The 19923-nt window shown below is 36.9% G+C and overlaps 3 protein-coding genes across 4 annotated transcripts; 1 reads left to right on the forward strand and 2 right to left on the reverse strand.

Moving 5' to 3' along the window:
* Positions 1-800: 800 nt before the first annotated feature.
* On the forward strand, positions 801-5604 carry LOC116212016 (dol-P-Man:Man(5)GlcNAc(2)-PP-Dol alpha-1,3-mannosyltransferase-like). Of its 2 annotated transcripts, XM_031546590.1 has the most exons (13): positions 805-1061; positions 1156-1190; positions 1385-1522; positions 1857-1925; positions 2095-2252; positions 2338-2404; positions 2502-2555; positions 3080-3168; positions 3982-4098; positions 4385-4512; positions 4637-4715; positions 4828-4884; positions 4987-5604. In XM_031546590.1, the coding sequence occupies exons 1-13, from the start codon at positions 878-880 to the stop codon at positions 5156-5158; spliced, it is 1347 nt and encodes a 448-aa protein (XP_031402450.1). In that variant the 5' UTR covers positions 805-877; the 3' UTR covers positions 5159-5604. The 2 variants fall into 2 exon arrangements, with proteins under 2 accessions (XP_031402451.1, XP_031402450.1); XM_031546591.1 differs by lacking the exon at positions 3982-4098 and having other exon boundaries at positions 801-1061.
* A 298-nt stretch (positions 5605-5902) lies between these two features.
* On the reverse strand, positions 5903-6256 carry LOC116212183 (rapid alkalinization factor-like). The gene has a single exon (XM_031546753.1). The coding sequence runs from the start codon at positions 6254-6256 to the stop codon at positions 5903-5905; it is 354 nt and encodes a 117-aa protein (XP_031402613.1).
* Positions 6257-13593: 7337 nt separating this feature from the next.
* On the reverse strand, positions 13594-19466 carry LOC116210002 (protein LOW PSII ACCUMULATION 1, chloroplastic-like). Its single transcript, XM_031543780.1, has 9 exons — positions 18920-19466; positions 17600-17703; positions 16770-16905; positions 16372-16603; positions 15690-15847; positions 15150-15338; positions 14910-15010; positions 14540-14636; positions 13594-13980 (listed from the first exon to the last, which is right to left on the reverse strand). Exons 1-9 carry the CDS (start codon positions 19151-19153, stop codon positions 13906-13908), a joined length of 1326 nt encoding a protein of 441 aa, XP_031399640.1. The 5' UTR covers positions 19154-19466; the 3' UTR covers positions 13594-13905.
* Positions 19467-19923: the final 457 nt, after the last annotated feature.

Below are 19923 nucleotides of genomic sequence, written 5' to 3' on the forward strand. Positions count from 1 at the left end.
CTTTTACTTCTCTTTGCATGCTGATCGGGCACCAATTAAAGTAGGCCAAATTATGAGGGGACAGTGAGGAAGGCCAAATTTGAATTTTGAATAAGCAAGCCTCCGGTGACAATAACCATTTTAAGAGGATGAGACACCCTTAAAACGAGATAGGTTTTTGTCTATTTTGTGGTAAAAAGTATACTCTTCTAGGACGTAGGCAAAGTAGGTCCCCATTCTGAGAGCTTCCCTTCCTCTTCTAATTGTTATTGTCACTGACTTATATCCAAAATTCAAGTTCGGCCCTTCTCACTGTCAGCTACTTCATTTGCTCTGCATTTATATGTGCTTGGTTCAACATGCACAATGAAGTAATAGTTGTCATTGATGTCTTACGAGTTTATAGGGTACTCAAGATCGCCTCTTGAGTTCTTTTTCTTCTTCTCAAGATACTTCCTAAGGAGTCGCTTCTCTGACGAGAAGGACCTTTTGTCCTTGAACGATCTCATGGCTCTTCGAAGGAAGCCTAAAGTCTTGGATAATTAATGAGGTCTAAGTACATGATATTTTGGTCAGTACAACAGTTTTGCTTTAAAAAATTTTAATTATCACTACTAAAATATATATTTTTTTCTCATCGATGAGTACGTGGCAAGGTACGTAGGCTGAAATCGTGCTATGCAGGATATTTAGTGGTTCAAATTGCAATGTCCAAATTGCTCTAACATGACAGGGTGTAAATTGACAGTTGAAGAAGTTTAGGGAGCAAAGTTGTCATAAAAAGAACTTGTGGGGTGCGAAATAGAATTTCCCCAAGAAGACGCTTCTTTTTCGACGATCGGTCGGAGGGGCTTTCTTCCCATCCGGCGACCTCCGTCGCAACAGAGCCAAGAGGAAGATGAAGAATTCAGCAATGGCGTCCCCATCTCCGCCTGAGCTCCGTCCTCCGCGCAGATCGAAACACCCTTCAAGAACTGACCCTCTTGGAGCTTTCGGGTTCAACAACCCCAAAGCGGCATTCGCTCTTGCTCTGCTGGCAGCGGACGCCGTCCTCGTCTCCCTCATCATTGCCTACGTCCCCTGTAATCTATCTCTCACTCTCTCTCTTTCCCCTCTCTGTTCTTGACTATTACATGTGGATGTTTAAATGGTTCTCTTATGTGATTTTGGTTTCAGATACAAAAATCGACTGGGACGCCTACATGTCGCAGGTAAGAGAATTTGAGCTTGACTAGAAGCAGAAAGTTTCAATTTTCATCTTCATTTACTCGTTGCTGCCAGCAGACAGTGCTCTGCATTTTCATGTGTTGTTTTCTTCAGATAGTTCATGTGCTGCTTCTGATATTTTGCTCTGTGAATTGCGCTATGTGGAGGTAGTTATCATCCGGATTTGATTGAATGGCAGATTACTGGATTTCTTGGAGGGGAAAGGGACTACGGGAACTTGAAAGGCGACACGGGTCCTCTAGTCTATCCGGCCGGTTTTCTGTATGTTTATTCCTTCCTTCAATATGTTACCGGAGGGGATGTCTATCCAGCTCAGGTTTGTTTGCCTTTATCATTAATCACTAAGAATGAATGCTTTTAATCTAGCTAATAAACATTTAAAATTGCTTGGCCTTTTGATGGATATAGAGGTGGATCAGAAGTGTACGTTTTTGGGTGTACACATGATGCTGGACTTGATTTTATTTTGACTGGTGAATTTTCGCTCTAAAACTGCCTTCCTAAATGGCACGTATTGTCTTGCCTATGGGATTAACTGACTTTTTTCTTGATGTGCTGTAACAGTCTAACATGCCATTCTCTGCTGTATTCTCTCATTCATGCCCTTGTGGATGGTATATTTTACTCTCTCCTTATTCTTTGTCCTGCAGATTTTGTTTGGCATTTTGTACATCATAAATCTGGGGATCATACTATTCATCTATGTCAAGACTGACGCGGTGAGAGAAAATTCTCTGTTCCATTGTGATTAAGTCACTGCTTTATTTCATTCTTAATTCACCATCATTCTATGTAATGTATTGGTTTCTTCTTATTGTTGTTTTCTTTTCTTTTCTTTTCTTTTTTTTTTAATCTCTCGCTCATTTCACGTTCATAAAATTCTGCCAGCTTCCTTGGTGGGCACTTAGTCTGCTCTGTCTGTCAAAGAGAGTGCACTCAATATTTGTGCTCCGCCTTTTTAATGACTGTTTTGCTATGACACTTCTTCATGCTGCAATAGCTGCATTGCTTTGCCAAAAGTGGCATCTTGGGTTGGTTATCTTCAGGTAGTAATAAATTCAATTATGATTCTGTGCTACTTCCTTTTAGCTGCCCATATACTTGGTTTCATTATTCGTTTTCTTTCTGCAGCGGCGCTGTTTCTATAAAGATGAATGTTCTACTCTTTGCTCCGCCTTTGTTACTTCTTATGTTAAAGGTACAATTTTCTATTTGCCACTGCCCTGCATTGCTTCACGTGCTGAACTATGATAATCAAGTAAACATTCATTGTCTCCGATATGTATCTTATACAGGCTATGGATATATTTGGGGTAGTATCGGCTTTAGCTTGTGCAGCACTAGTACAGGTGATTGACAAGTCTTTTATTCCAGAATTTATTTAGTGTGTTTGGTTTTAGAGTTGAGTTTTGATTTTAATTGGGTTGTAATGATTATGTTATTCAATTATGAGAAAAAGTGTGAAAAAGTAATGAATAGTTGAGAGAATTTAGTATTAAAAATTGAATTGAGCATAATGGAGTTATATGTTGATTTATTTATGGGGCCCACCTTTTTTACTTTGAAGAGTTAATTTTTGTTGTGTAATGAGTAGAGTTAAAGTTAGAGTTAAAATCTTAAAATCCGATTGCGAAACCAAACGGAGTAAGTCTTTTGATGCAGTTAGATATCAGTATTCAGCTTGAATCTTTATTAAATTGATAAGTTCCATGTAGAGAGTGAGCTTCTTTATCTTGAGAGTTGGCCATGTCAATAATATGTGATTCCTTCAAATGTCCCTAGGTCAGTTGAAAGCCAGCTTTGAATGTTCCCACACAGAGCCTTTCTGATCGATATGCTTATTGGTTCTACATTCTGGTAAATGATTTTACAGATTTTGCTGGGACTTCCTTTCCTATTATCCTATCCCATAGCATATATATCAAGGGCCTTCAATCTTGGGCGAATCTTCATCCACTTTTGGTATTTATCTCTTGAATTTCACTGTTTGATGGTTCTCTGTTATAAAAATCCATCTTTTTGGTTCAGATCTGCATCCATGGAAACTATATCTTTCGTGAGAGTAAAAGTGGGGGAAATTATGGCATATTGACTAGTGCTTGCAATATTTCATGGCCTTGTCTATAACTCTGCAGCTTTTTGAGCGCTCGAGACTCTTTAGTTCCTTCTTTAAAGAGCACAATTAATCATATAAGCCCCTTAACGAAAGGGCTGGACTGACATTCAGGCCTCTTTTGTATACCTTCCAATGAAATGTTTGGATCTGAATGTAATGAGAAAAATGGGTTACTGTCTAGGGTTAGTGTCTATGATTTCTTAGCTGTCTCGTATTAGAATGTTCTTTATTCGTTTATTTAATCTGGAAAGAGATTCTTTTTCTTTTTTCTTTTTTTTTTCATAATTTTGACGATGTTTCTAGAATATAATTTAGATCAAAATAATCTCTTTGGGAAGATTTGGCCAAAAAAAATAAAATCTCTCTGGCAAGTATCTTAAACTATGAGCACGGGACCTCCTGTAATATGATGTTTGGCCAAAGGATGATTCCAAAGAAAAACAAAAGGAGAAATAGAAAAATCAAAGAATTATGAGTTTATGCTATGCACAATTGTTGCATGAAATTTCAGTGACTTTTCCTGTTTAGTTTGTTGCGTTGACTGGATGCTTTTGCAGCGGGTTCTTATATAGGAAAAGATATTTTATGAAATTCATTTGTTTGGTATTCTCCATTTTTTTGGATCTCTTCAAAGATTAATTTCTGCTTTTATCTTCTAGGTCTGTTAACTTCAAATTTGTTCCTGAGCCAGTTTTTGTGTCAAAAGGATTTGCACTTTCTTTGCTGCTCGCTCATCTGGTGTTACTTACTGCCTTTGCTCATTATCGATGGTGCAAGTAAGTTATGGAAGCATGTGTTCTCTTCTTTTTGCTCATTCATGAACATTTTTTTATCAAGATGAGAGATAGTCCCATTTCGCTGCTGAAAAGGTAATTAGACCTCAACACAGTCATATGATAATTACCTACCCTGCACAGAGGCGGTCACATGGAATAAGTGTTAGCAAGATGGAGTCATGCGTTTCTAAGTGGAAGGTGTACAATGGAGGAAAGCATACAGCACGAAAAAAACGATTTGGCTTCTTGTACTTGGATTTATGAAGGCCGTTCTTGTTGCTTGCAGGCATGAAGGAGGACTTCTGAATTTCGTGCTCTCGATATTTGAATCTCTAAAACTCAGATTTGCACTTACAAGCTCACACTCTTTTCCCAAATCTCATGGTGGCAGCTCCAAGATACTCAAGAAAGAATGTAATGCCTGAAACTGATCATAAAATCTCTCATTTATATATCCTCTCTCCAACTGCTCTCTTTCGTCTTTTGCTCTATATTCTCTTTTGACTAGATACTGATCCTCACATATGATACATGTCAGATATCGTGTCAACTATGTTTGCTGGAAACTTTATTGGTATTCTATGTGCTCGGTCACTGCATTACCAGTTTTACTCATGGTAATTAAGCTCTCTTTGTGGTATACCTTTACCAGTTGAAGTACATCTGCAGAAGATTTCTTATGGTGTATATCTTGACTCAGTCGCATGATAAACATTTGATCTGGCACAGGTACTTTTATAGTCTTCCTTATTTGCTATGGAGAGCACCTTTTCCGACATTATTACGGTATGCATCAGTAATTATGCTTCTCTCGGGATCACTAGTTTGTGCTGCATTCGTGTAAAACCAAGTCAGGAGATAAGCCCTTGCCTTTCTTGCGTATTGCAGTATAATATTGTTCTTCGGGGTGGAGCTGTGCTGGAACATCTACCCATCAAACTTCTACTCGTCCCTCGTGCTTCTTGGTCTCCACTTGCTTTTGTTGTGGGGCATTTGGCATGCCCCACCAGAATATCCTTATGCGGACGACAAATCATCAATGCAAGACAAAGATGAATGAACTGGTTTGATTTTGCTACTCTTTGATCTTCATCATGTGTCGTAGTTTTCCTTTATTCCATGTAGTCCATAACATATGTATGGCAGATCAGGACCAGAGAAAAGAATGCGGAATCTGAGTTCGCTGCTTGTTTTTTAGGTCCTCTTTCTTTCTTTTAATAGAATTAACAAATCAGACTTGATTTCCTATTCAATCTGAGCGGTTCCTCTTATGTTGTGTTCTAGGCTTTAGTTCAGGGGAATACCTTTTGTGCTTGGTGTTTCAGTTGTAGGTTTTCTCATCGAGTTAGGAGAAACCAGAAAAAGATTATGTAAAAAATGTAGGTACTGAGTGAGGTGTATTATCCGCTAGTTCTGCGTATTTTCGGTTTGATTAGAGGCAATCTCTAGGAATTTTTGTTTTCACAGAATTAAGATTCGAACTTGAGATCTCTCTCCTGTTTGAGATATTATGCTTTCCTCTGATTATTTCGACAAGATGACACGGGAATGGAATGGAATAGATACAAATTATAGTCTATTCCCTTCCAGAGGCATTTCAATCCGAATCACTCTCTCCCTGGATCCCTCCATTTAGAAGAAGTGCCAAAATAGTATTTCAAGTTGAAGAAAATGAGACTCCACGTAATGTCTGAGCATTTTGTTACGGCTGGTTCACACTCACATTGGATCGATACAATATATACGCCCGTGCAAATAGTTTACCCAAATACAAGCAGAATACGTACAACCTTTGCTTATCATCTTAGCTTCGACATTGGGACAGGGTTGTGCATGCGTGTATGTAGGGATTGGCTTCGGCCCCAGGCCGGCAGTTGTAGTATGAGGCTCCCCTCCGGGAGCATGGGACCGAGTTGCTTCTCAGGGCTTGGTAGCTGATGAACTGGGAAGTTGCGAGGATCCGTCGGCTAATCTTAGAGTCCATGATTCCAAACTCATTCTCTGCCAGGCACTCCTCGACCGAGCTTGCATTCTGGCCCTTCGTGGTTGGGACCCACCTGCCTGCAAACGGGGCGTTGCCTGCATCCGATATTGAGATGGTTAGGGCTGTGAGGAGGAGAAGGACAAGGGATACGAGGAAAGATGAAAATGTTGCCATGTTTCTTGTTGAAGCAATGTTTTTGGAGGTGGAAGCGAGAGTGGTCTCTTTGGTTTATTTCTGGTTGACAGTTGGGGTATTTATATATTGATGAGGCACTTCTTATAATTCAGTTTAAGCATTTTAGTTCATATGATATGACATTGAATTTCCCCTAATTAACTAAAATGCCACTTGACATCATACCATCGTGAGCATGCAGGTCTCAGGTTATATTCACCGAGAAAGGTTATGACATAGTAAGGTGTTTTAATTACCTCATTTGTTCACTCGATAATAGTAGGCTATATCAAAGTCCGTGTATAGGGGAGCAAGGTATCACCCCCACCGGAAAAAAATTGTGACTTTGATAACATTTTGACAAATAGGGCATGCATAGACTATACAGATTGTCACGGTTTTTTGAAGGCTCAATAATTTGATCATTACAAGATTCAATCTAAAAGCTCAATTTTATCGCAATAAAGTTAAGTGAGAATTGATCAGTCGATCTTAAACATGATGAGTGCAATTCTCTGCGTCCAAATTAGGGATCATGGGTGGTTGTAGTTTGCATGTATCTAAGAAGTCCGTCTGCTCGGCTTGACTCGATTAATGCAAGAGAAGTTTTCCAAGTTTAGTTTAATGTCTTGGAGGAATGTGGATACGATAAACCAAAGCCACTCGGTAGTTATGTAATTATGCTGGAAGTGGAGGGTTTTAAGAAAGAGAATTTACTGCTCCAGGATAGGCCCGTGAGCATAATATAATTAAATAAAATTTTAATATTTAAATAAATAAATAAAGATAGTCTCATAGAGAATCGAGTTTAGAACCTCTTGATTACTAGAAGAGGACGTGTACTACTGTGTCACAAATTTTTTTCTTTTAAGGAGAATTTCACTAGACTAATTTACGACATATTCTCTCTCGTCTCTTGCCGGCAATTCCCTTCTAAGGAAACACAATCCATGGAACGGTGCGAATTGTCAAATCCATAAGATCAAGGAGATGAAAGGAAATTTAGAAAAAGAAAAAAAAATTATCTCCTCGTAATGGCATGGATCTAATGGAGAGAAAGCGGTGTAGCGCAGTAATATTAACACTCTTTTAATATTTAGAGATTTTATATTAAATTTTCAACAGTAAAATTCTCGTACAATTTTATTTTTATTTTTTTACATCTTTTTACTAGATTTGTAACGAAAAAAAGAAAAAGAAAAAGAGAGAGAGAGGCTCGGGCTTCAATTTCTTCGTAATGGCATGGCTCTAATGGAGAGAATAGCGCAGTAATATTAATACTCTTAGAGATTTTATATTAAATTATCAACAGTAAAATTTCTCGTACAATTTTATTTTTATTTTTTTACATCTTTTTACTAGCTTTGTAATGGACAAGAGAGAGAGAGAGAGACTCGGGGCTTCAATTTCTTCCAGTGAACCTCCCCCTGTCACCAGTTCAATGACCGCTTTGGAAATTCAAAGGAAGTTGGATTGCCGTGGGGAAAGTTAAAAGAAAAAAAGAGGGAGACTGTAAATGTGACTTACTTTCTTCATTACCTAACCAAAGTTACATTTATTCATCACAAAAGGACAAGAGATCACGAGGATTGACATTTCTACTCATTCGTAATTTGACTAGCCACAAGCAATTTCAATCTCCAAACCCTCTTACCTATTTAGGCAATTATATTATGTGTATATAAAGAGAGATATTAGCTAAGGTTGAAGCTACCCTTAAGTTACAATATATTACAGGCTTTGTCCTTGTTCGATTTTGCGCTCAATTCATCATTTTTGCATCGTTACGAGATTTTCCTACTCAGACATTCACGATTGTATATGAATGAATTTCATCATCGTATGAAATACTTCTTTTGCTTAGTATTATGAAAAACTTGCATGCACAAAGCATTTGCTTGTTACGGTTTCACCCACCCATGTCATTTAAGCACATATATGTTTTGGATTAATAAAAATGGGTTTGAGAAGGTATTACCTTCTGTTTTCCATACGCAAAAATAATAAAAACACGATATAATATTATTTATATATGCACAAAAGAGAGAAAAGTGCTACTTATATGAAAGTCCCACGAAAATAAAAGAGTTATTTGATAAAAGAGGCGTAGAACAGTGACACACGTTTTCACTTAATAATAAAAGATTTTCAGTTCGATACTTGTGGGCGAGACTTCTCGTATCTCTTTGTCAATTTTTGTTTTTTGTGTTAGAACTTGTAAAAAAAAAATATTTACCTTATATTGTTTAATTACTATAACATGATTCATGCCTCTCAGTCTTGTGTGCCTATCTCCATGATGAATGCTTTGCCCGTGACACACCACCAACCATCCCATTTTCTTTAATTTTAAGGGGTAGTTGAGGTCTATAATATGTATATCCGGCCCAGGAGCCGTATTGAGAAATGTTTCCAGCCAGTCCTTACTTGCTTAATGTTTTCCATACACATTCGATAATACGGCACCAATCTTTAACATCTGCCTCCACACATAGCGCCAACATCGTAATTCATCAGTACAAGCACAAAATGTGAAATTGAGGATTCACAAGAATATTAATAGGCCGAACATACACCGGATATTTTGTATGTTTGCTTTATAATATGTACTAGATTTGACCTAAGAAAAAGAACATACACTAGATGATAAGATTAGACAAAATTTGACAGATAGGATTATTGACAAAATATACTTGCTTTGTTATTGGAAATAAAATTATACAAGATCATTCAATCGATGTTTTTGGTCAAGACCAACCGGGGAGTTTTAAAGGTCAAGATTTATAGTAAGTTGATCCTCCACCTTATTCCCAAGATCACCGTCAAACCATATTTGGAGGACTTGCCAATATCTTGCTTAAGAGGAGAAAGAACAAAGATTAACATATTAATCGATAGATATACGAATGATGATTATGATTAGAGTTTATTGAGGTTGATTGACTGCTTAGTTCTGATCGATTTCCTAATGAATTTCGATAACTTTGCTGATGGTTGACAGAGGCTCATATGATTATTTACACATTTGTTTTTATCTTGGGTAGGTAAAAGAAAGATTATATATTATTCAAATCTTATTCTTGTGAATTCGAGCATGGAACTATCAGTCGCTCCTCATAAATATTGTTCGGCGATATTTGTTCGACCAGCTAGGGTTATTGGCCAATTAGTCAAAAAGCTTGCCCTCCTAAATATCCTACACAACACGAATTCAGCTTACACACATTATCACACGCACTCATTAATGAGCCAAATAAAAAAAAAATCTTAGTAGTAAGGATTAAGTTTTTCTTTATAGCAGAACTTACGAATTAATATGTGCATGTAGTACTGCCCTAAGTATCATGTACCTACACTTGATCAATTAATCCAACGCTTTTGGCTTCCGTTTGCAAGCCATGAGGTCGTTCGAGAACTCAAATTCTTCCTACCTGAGAAGCAGCTTCTCAGGAAGAATCTTGAGAAGAGCAAGAACTGAAGAGGTGATCTTGAGAACCCTATAGACCCGCAAGACATCAATGGCATCTTGATGGAGTTGACCGTTGGGGATCACTATCCTCTAAACATGCTCGAGGGAACATGTTTCCTTAATAGCCAAAGGGGAAGTAGCAACAACTAGTACTTCTATATGCATGTTGAGCCAGATGCACACTAATGCGGAGAAGCTGAAGTAGTGCACAGTTAGGAGGGCCAAATTTGGGTTTTGGATACAAGTCAAGGTTCCAATGGCAATAACCACTAGAAGAGGAAGAATGGCACTTGGCAGGAGGACCTACTTTATCTATGTCCTAAAAGAGTATGATTTCTTTACCACAAAATAAATAAATAAACCGGTCATCGTTCCAATGGACTATCTTCCTCTTTTAGTGGTTATTATCATCGAAGGCTTGCTTATCCGAAATCCGAATTTGTCCTTCCTCATCGTTCAACACGTAATCCAGTCCGCGTTCATGTGCGCTCGGGTTTGGCATGCAAAGAGAAGTAGAAGTGGTTACTGCTTTCCCTTGGCATAAATGGAAACATGCTCCATTGAGCAATTCAAGAGGACAGTTTGCCCCGACGGCCTATGTTAAGATGTCGTCGACATCTTGCAAAGATATATATATATATATATATATATATAGGATTCTCAATATCAACTCTCTAGTTCTTGTTTTTCTTAGCAAGATACTTCTTAAGAAGCTGCATCTAGGATGGGAAGAGCATGACTCCTACAATGACCTCTCGGCTCCAAAAGGGAGCCGAAGGTCTTGGACAATGGATATAGTTTTGGGTGCTTCAAGCATCCATTAAAATAGGACTATAAGGGGAAATGCTAATGTAGTAAAAGATAGTAAGAGAGCTTTGTGAGAGGGTGAAGAGAGGACGAAGTTTGCTTGATAGATTGAGTAAATAAATTTAGTGTGATGGTGGGGGCCTTTTATAGTGCTAGGAAGTTGGATGATCTCTACTAAGGTAAGGAAATTCACCTGCCTTATATGTTTGTATTAGTTATTCGGCATGACTTTTGCATTCCTTTATTACTTAATATCGCATTAATGTATCAAAATTTGCATCAGAACTTAATTCGCACAAATCAAACTATGTAATTCGTGTAATTTCAATATTATTTTTGAAGCACCTCTAAAAAAGAAAATTTTAATTCGTGTGTTGTGTTTGGACTTTATAGAGCAATAGATCTTGTTTACATTTTATTTTATTTATACTTATTTGATATTATTTGTTTTATATTATAAAACATGAACATGTTATGTACTCCTAGACTTTGTGTAATATGATCTTGCTCCGTACATGGAAACATCGACCCCCATCTGAATACTTTCATGTGACTCGTATCTTATTTCAAATGTATTACAACATTTGTTAGATTAGGAAAGTCGAAAATATTAGATTAATTTACATTCGGTATTTGACCACAAATATGTTAAGGTGGGGCTATTTCCACAGCCTTAATGGCTAATGCACCCAATTTACTAAGGATTACACAAGAACACCCTCGAATTAAAAAAGCATTAATTTTCTCTCCCCTCTTTCTAATGTTTTTTCCTTTCCCTACTCTCTTCCCACAATTGGTATTCAGGCCTTGTCCTCTTGCATAGCGATTGACATATTCCTTCTTGCATAGCAATTGACATATTCCTTCTTACTTAGCTTTTTATTGAAGAGTCAAATGAGTTTGAAATTATATTTCTTGCCACATATAGTACATATACGATGCCATATTTGATATTCCATGGAGTTTGTTTCTGTCATTTTTTTTGGCATTAAAAAGATTGTTCATCAAATTTTTTTAACACTAGAAAAGATGGATGAAAATAAATGTAATAATATGATGGAGATGATTAATACCTTATTTTGTTCAATATCAATCTTTCTCGATACATCACTTTCCTTATGCACACATGACACATAAGTAGGATGAACAATCAATAAAAGATTACTTGTCCTTAAATTTTCAAAAAATTTATTCGCTGGTGATCGTGAATAATAGATGTAACTTTTTCAAATTTTTTCTATCATGTTTCCGTAAAAGCAAGTCCTGTCCCGTGTGAAAAATTATTTTAAAATGAGTTGCATATATAATGTGCATTTTCTTTTTCTTTTTCTTTCTCAAGAGTATGGCAATCACCAAGAGGGAGAGTGCTCATTTTGGGGAGAAATTAGAGAGAGAATAAAGAGAATTAATATCTCATGAGTCGGGGGTATTCTTGTCCGAACACTCATAAATGGAGTGTATTAATCATTAAGGGCGTGGAAATAGCCCCACCCATTATCTAAATGTTCTTTGATTAACTTCAAGATTACTAAAAATTAAATTCTATTTTTGTAAACTAATTAGTATTTTTAAGTTAAATTTCCATTCTGCATACACTCCTTACAGTTTAATAAAAAATCATATACGCCCCACTCATTCAAAATGGGACACTCAGAGCATTCTTACTTTTGGAGAATTTTTCAAATCTTCCAGAAAATTTTTTAAAGGGTAAAAACTACAAAAAATATACATATGTTTACTTATATAAAATTGAAATGAATTTTTTTAAAATAATTTCTTTTCCACCTTTCAAAATTATATAGAGATTAGAAAAGCTCTTCTTTTAGTTCTCTAATTTTCATTGGCCAATTCTTTCCTTTCCAAAATTTTGATTTATGACTTTCCTTTTATATTAATTAAACATCATTTATTTCCACAAGGTTTGACCCACATACCAAATTTAGTGATTGATACACTATGAACAATACGATTTTATAACTGTAACGTTAGTAAGTGTACTTTTATGTTTTCAATGGACAAATACATTTAGAAAAGGAGAAAAATAAAGAAGAAAAGTGAGAAATAGTTCTGAAAAAGTAAACAAGACCTTGAATTTTTTTTTCCCCCGCTGAAATAGATGCCTAACATCACTTCTATGCCACACACACTCACAAATATAGTGAGAGACAAACACAGAAAGACACACACTCGACCATATAGGAATTCGGCAAATCCCCACTCTCTCACCACCCGGAAGCCTCGGACCCCTCGGAACCGCCCGCACCACTTTCTCCTATCCCAGCCTGATTTTACCTTTTTCTTTTTTAAAATTTTATGATACTTTTTATTTAATTTGTTTTATCTCCCAAAGTTGTCATTTGTGCAAAATAACCCCAAGAAAAGCCGCCACGACGGCATTTTTTCATTTTTTGATGGAATACGATGGCATGCTATGTCGGTAGGAAAACAATTCGTGTTGTATGATGAAATTATTTCAACCTGTGCTGCAGAGTGAAAAATGTCAAAAAACCGTATTATACGGTAATATTTTCCCCTTGTCTTTTGATTCATTGATCCAACGAACTTTAGTGACACATTTGTTCACTAAATTATACTTTTGACCTTTATTTGTACCGGGCTGATGGAAGACTAATTTTCATTCTTTACTCATTGTAAGTCATTTATATTAGGCACGCTTCTTCACTGCAATTATTTTGGAGTATTATTTGGGTTTACTGGCATTGATCTTTTGCTGTAAAAATCTAATTTTTCATGGCTAGCTATTCTACCAGCAAAATTACTTCTTGTACTCGAAATATCTTGTAGCTAGATCAAACCTACATCGATACAAAGATTAGTCTTCACAATAATAGATGCTAATCTTACCTATAGAAAAGGAGATTATGGAGGTGACTTGTCTTTAACCACGACATGTAGAATCAACAGATAATATTTAGAGGATGGTTCTAACTCGAATCACTGGCAAACTAAAGACATCGGTGCCAGGTTCTCCCTTTTAAGAAAGATGAAATAGAGTTTACTAACCGGCATTTATCGTCTGATGATATGACAAAGGGAAGGATTCCAAAACAAGTAAAACCCCGATAACCGTCTAACAAGCTAAGTGAAAAGCAGGATGTGTTCCAATTGTTTGCAAATTGAAGAGAAGGATTGTAAAACAATGCCCAGTCATTAGCAATTCTACAGGTCATGCAGCTTCTTCTGGTGGTTAAACATTAGTACAGAAGGTCCAACCTATGTATGAATTTAGTGAATGAAAACACTGACAGACTTAAAAAGACATGAATTGCTTTATATATTCGTCAAAAATTTCTAAGGTATAATAATCAGTTACATTAAACAGCAGCAACAATGGCCGCAGAAATATACCTGTCTACCTTTCGAGCTTGCTTAGTAATGCTTCCATCAGCGGCAGCTCCTTCACGATTTGTTGCCAATCAGGCATGCCCTATAAGCGTAGAGGAGAAGAAGTTATCATGAAATATATTCAGCAGATCAGCTCCTTCACAATTTGTTGCCAAATGATATGAAATTTCACATATATCAATCTTCCCTTTCACTTGGACAGAGAAAAAATTCTTTGAATAGACAAGGGAGACTGGAAGAAAGGCCTACTAGCAGAAGCAGCTATGTTTTCCGCACAGTTCTACTAAGGTTTTTTTGACCTCTGCTGTCTTAACTGCAGACGAGTTTGAAATCTTAGAAGAGAAAAACGAGCTCGTCTACTTGAGAGTTTGCCCATTGTGAGAAAACTCAGGGAAGCAAAAAAATGAAATTGATACCTCAAATAATTCAGACTGAAAACAGTAATTCACAAACAAATGACTGGCAATGGCATCACTCTCAACTATTCTCAAAGTCTCCTCTCTTAGCAACAAGAAGTCTCCACGGTTAAAGTTTTACATAACATATTGAAGTTGAAAGTACCAAAAAAGGATGCCGATGTTGAACATGAATTGACCATCAGAGCATAGGAGCAGGTAACAAGGGTTATGCATTTTACTCACTTTGCCTGATCTCCGTACACGGCCATCAAGTCGCAGTATAATGTAAACATCCTCCCCAGGAGTCACTCCTTCGGATTTTTGCTGATCTCTTATCCACCTTATTAAATACATTCAGGGAAAAAATTACATATATTTAGAGTCAGAGTGAAACAGATCACTAAGATTAAATAAAGAATGAGATTAAATAAAAAAGCATTGTATGGCAATGTTTAAGATGAATCTAAACCTGAAAAAAGGAAAACTGCCGGGGACTATAGAATAAGAAAAAAAGAAAAATTGCAGAAGTCAAGCTCATGCATACTTAGAGAGAGAGAGAGAGAGAGAGAGAGAGAGAGAGAGAACACAACAAAGAAAAGATGTTCAGCAGTACCTTTCCCATTCGGCCGGTGACACAACCTCCGCCTTAAGTCTTACTTCGGCTTTCAATCTTGATTTTGCAGTTATGGATTGAGCCCGTTTTTCGAAATCTTCCTGCCAAGGTGTCAAATTTGAGTAGAAGAGAAGAGAAACACTAAGAGCAGCATTAAGCACAAGAGAATTTGCTGTAAGAATGAATTTCTTGACACTTGACAGCTTTTAAAGAAATTCAAATTGCATTGCTAATTATTACCCCAATAGAAGGCAGAGCAGTAGCTGCCTTGGGAGAGGCACCAAAGCCCTTTTTCTCGACTTGTGGTTCTCTTCCTTCGCCCCATATAACTGGAATTAGAAGAACACCTCGTCTAACGAGCTCAGTTCGAAATTTTTCAGCTTTCTGAATTGCCAAGGCAATCGTTTCTTTCTTTCCTGCCAAAATAACCTTAAACAGACTAACCCTGAGCAAAAATTGACCAGACTAGACAAACATAGAAAATAAAGCAATTAACCAGGAAAAGAATATTAAGTGAGTAACTGCATTTCCCACAGGTTTAGGTTTGATTTATGACATTCAAATGATGAGGAAAATAAACAATGAAGATATACCAGTTAAAGTTAATTTTCTTGGTCAAATCAGGAAGAAATTGTATCCGAGAAAATTCTTGAATTGGGGATATAAAAGGCATATTAATTTACAGCATTAGGGAAACAAGCTTTGAAATCAAAGAGAAAAGGAGAATATACCAAAATGGAGAAATTCAAATAAGAAGATGAGAAGTGTTCTATTGCTTACTGGTCTAACTGTATCTCTGAGCTGCACGAGTTCAACCACTCGATTAGTTGAGAGGCGCAGAGGCAACCTCGACAAAGTCTCATCTCGGGATATTTGTGCGAGCTGCTCTTCCTCCTTTTTGTTGTCCCAGAGAAATATCGCAACAAGAACAATTATACCTGTTTGGTCACTGATTCAAAAAATTTAGTCATTTCTAAGAGGCAACTTCTTCATCCTGAACCGACTAATCATATTATAAAATGAAATTTCGAAAAAGGTTGATCCAACAACAATTTTTTGGAATCAAACAACAGTTATCTCAAAGGTTTAAGCTATCTCTTAGCAAAACACTAACAACCACTTTTTCCAAAAAGTTTTAAGCTATCTCAAAGGTGGTTTAAAACTGCCCCTTATGCCCAAGCAGAGCCTCGGCTACATTTGGAAAGAATTGGAATAACACTTCAGGAATGATAGTGTAAGGTAAACAGGAATGAGGGCTTGCAAAGAACTCTGAACCAGATATCATGCTTCGATAGACTCTTACCAAATTGAATGATGATTTTTAGATGACATTAAATTCTCTATAGTGACTTTCACCCCTAAAAAGGACCTATACTCTCATTTGCCAAGGCAATCCATGTAATATTAAATGGAAAGTCCACTTTAGATCAGATTCAAGCTGAATGAATGGCATAGTTATTACCTCCGATGTTTATGGCAACATTTTGAGCAGTTTCTATGAGGTCGGGAGCACCTTCTCCACCTTGAATTGCGCGAATTAGCCTTGGTACAGTGAAAAACAATGAAATCCCAGCAGCTGCAGAGAGTGCAACAGAAAAGAATCTTCGAACCCCACGGAATGGTGCTTGGACTTCACTGATGAGCTTCAGATCTCTTCGGAAACTGTAGCCTATATCTTCTCCACCTAATCTAGCCTGTAGATTTTAAGATAAAGTAATAAGATGCATGCATCGACCAGTCTTCATACAACAAGTGATATTAGTTCACCCCTTTTCCTTCTCAACTTACAGCTACTAACTTTTGGGCACCTAATATATGGTAAGTTTGATCAAATGGGGCGGAATGGAGTTAGCTAACAACCTCTTCCTGAAGTTCCTTGAATTCAGGCAGTGCTCTGAAGGATGCCAAGTCTGGGTCATTGAGAATAGTGCCAAACTTAAGGTTGTACTCCCTTAGAGCTAAACGTAAGCAATCCGCTGCTTTCTTTCCTTCCCCTCTATCTCAAGTGAAAAAGTTTCAACATGTCAGAAGCAATCATCAATGAGCTGGAACAAAATGTCTACGTACCGTCCAAATTGACATAAAACACATGCATAAATTTATTTACTTATTTATATCATCCAAAATCCCAAAGTAAATTTTGCAGCCATGTTCTTTCAGACTTGCAGGTAAGACATGTGAAGTAAATAATTCGACAGGATTGGTATGATAACATCTCCACAGAAAACTCTGCTCTGCTGCAAATATTACCTTGGCACTAGATAGTATTCATATCTACCTTCACAAAACTCTCAAAAATATCAATAACCAATAAATTTCTGTTGAAGGCTCTAATTTCCTGTATCAACTGGACAGACGCATTGGTGAAAGCTCAAAGAAAATCACTTGTATTAAAACTGATGGATATTGGGAGAATCTACACATTTGTGTTTGATAAGGAAAGGCATAATTCCCCAAAAGTTCAATTCAAATCATACTGTTTAATTTTAACTACAGGATGGAGCTGGAGGCCGCGCGATGGAAGGATAACACAAGAAAAACTATCAACAGCATTCTGCTTATGTTACGATGGACTCTATTCATGAATGAATGAAGACACTTCAACTGTTTCATTTCAAATCATCTCACTAGATGAAGTAGTCTAGAATCAGAACATAGATTTGAGTTTGCCGGTCACAACGAAGTATTACCTGTAGGCATGGCAGCAAGCTTTGTTATATAGTGCCGCCTGTGCCTCCACGGAATTAGGATTCAATGTGAGAGCCGTTTCAAACTGGTTCAGAGCTTCTTTAACCTGGAAATTGAAAAACTTGATATTAGATAAAACTTATTTTGGGTAATGAAAGGATATAACTCTATAGCATGATATCCTTATAAAGTGCAAAGTGTAAAACCACTCTGGAACACGTCTTTTGAAAGGGACCATATGGTAAAACCTTATTGATTTGAACTTTTGGCTTTGAAGATAACAATTATCATTTATTTTTTTGGTGAAAAACGACCATCATTTATAAAATTGCCATTTTTCATGTTGTGATATTACATCCAATGAAGGGCCGTATAAGAAAGAACATCTTACAGAATTCTGAGGATGGATAAATTGATATCTATGACGAGCGTGTAAAAGACAAATTCACATCCAAGCAAATTTGAAGTTGTATCACATCATAGTTTCAGTGATAGGGCACAATGCAACTTTCACAATGCTATTTCGTGCAATGAAATTACAGACTCTCTCTTCTGATCAGTATGAAGGTACCGACTAAGACATACAAGTTGCACAATCCCGGTCACATTCTTTTTCCTTTTTTGTTGTTTAGCTACCAGATTGGAGTCTTATTCAGCAAGAGAATGATAACTTAAAAAATGCCCTGGCTAGACAGTCATACGGTCGGTTCAATGGCTACTTGAAAAAATCCCGGTCAATTTCTTAAAATGCTAGTGGGTGCAATGATATTACTGACCCTCTCTTATGACCAGTGTGAAAGTACTGACTAAGATAAACAAGTTGCACAATCCAGGTCGGGTTCCTTTTCCTTTTTTGTTGTTTGGCCAACCCGATGGGACTGTTATCCAGTACGAAAAATGAAATCGAATAAAATGTCCCGGCTACACAATCATATGGGCACTTCAGCGGCTACACGAATTAATCATTCCCTTACAGGGCCACAACACGGATAAATCGAAGTGATCCTGGCCATAGAATTCTCACATTATAGCATTTAGTTCAAATTTAGAACGGCGGTGGCTGCAAAGGCAGCGATCACACCACCATGTCCGAGGGACTTTTCTGCCGACAATTTTGATATCTAATACACCCAATGATTTGATAATGTGCCGGGCAGAGACAAGTAGCAGCATCACACCAACTCATGTAATCCAACAGCAGGCAAACTTCTACTACAGCTACGCTTGCAAATGCAGAATTCCAGATGCTGGCACCCACTAGAGAGGAAATTACAACGAGTCATTGAATTCAGAGAATTGGCACAAGACATCGATGAGCTCACCCGGCCTTTCGAGAAGAGTTGGAGGCCCGTGTTGACGCAAGACTCCGCGGTCTGGGTGTTGGCTTCTTGGGGCTGGGAAGTGGAAGAAGAGCAAGTGACTGCGGAGGAGAAGCGGGCATTCTTCGGGAGCTTGAAGAGGGTTGCTCCCGCGCTGGAAAGCCATGGCTCTGTTCTTGAATATGAGGCTCTGAAGCAGAGGACTTGGTGGTTCAGTGAAAGGTTAGCGACAGCCATACGAGAGAACTGAGCAGAGCAGAGCACGGAACTGATAAAATGGCAATTGGCAATGCCCAATTTCCAATATTTTACTTGAAAAATTCTGATTTTGTGGGTTTTTATTTTTTATTCTTTTATTTTTTCCTTTTAAATTTGTGGGGAGCAGACCCCGTCGTTTTTTTCCTGAGTGTCTCTCTTTTGGCTTTTTCTGTGTCAGTTTTGACTGAAATTTGGGAAATTCTTCGTTTTTCCGAGCCGGGCAGCTGTGTTGTTCGTGAAATGGGGATTGTCTCATCAGAATAGAATGCATAAGATTGGATTGCGATTGGTAATGAATTGGAGTCCATCTCATCTCCATTCCAAATATAAATATATATAAATATTATATATATATATACATATTTAAATGGAGTTATAATGATGATTATAAAAAATTATGTATAAAAATTATGTATAAAAATTTATTATTAAATTAAAAAAAGGAAAAGTAATGGTTATATTGTTAAATTGATAGAGACATTTAATGAAAAAAGATAATACATTATTAAAAAATTAATTATATAATAATAATGAAAAAATATGTGTGAAAATTTATTATTAAATAATGGAAAATGAAAAAATAAGTAATAATTATGTTCTTATTTGAAAAAAAAAAAGGAGTGGAATGAATTGAAATGAAACTTAACTCCATTCCCAAATTATTGGCTAACACTGACGTGGCGTTTGATTCACAAGAATGGAATCGAGAAGGGTTAAAATTGTAAGAGAATGAAATCTTAGGGGAATAT

Source organism: Punica granatum, chromosome 6 (genome assembly GCF_007655135.1).
Source record: "Punica granatum isolate Tunisia-2019 chromosome 6, ASM765513v2, whole genome shotgun sequence".
Taxonomy (NCBI): domain Eukaryota; kingdom Viridiplantae; phylum Streptophyta; class Magnoliopsida; order Myrtales; family Lythraceae; genus Punica; species Punica granatum.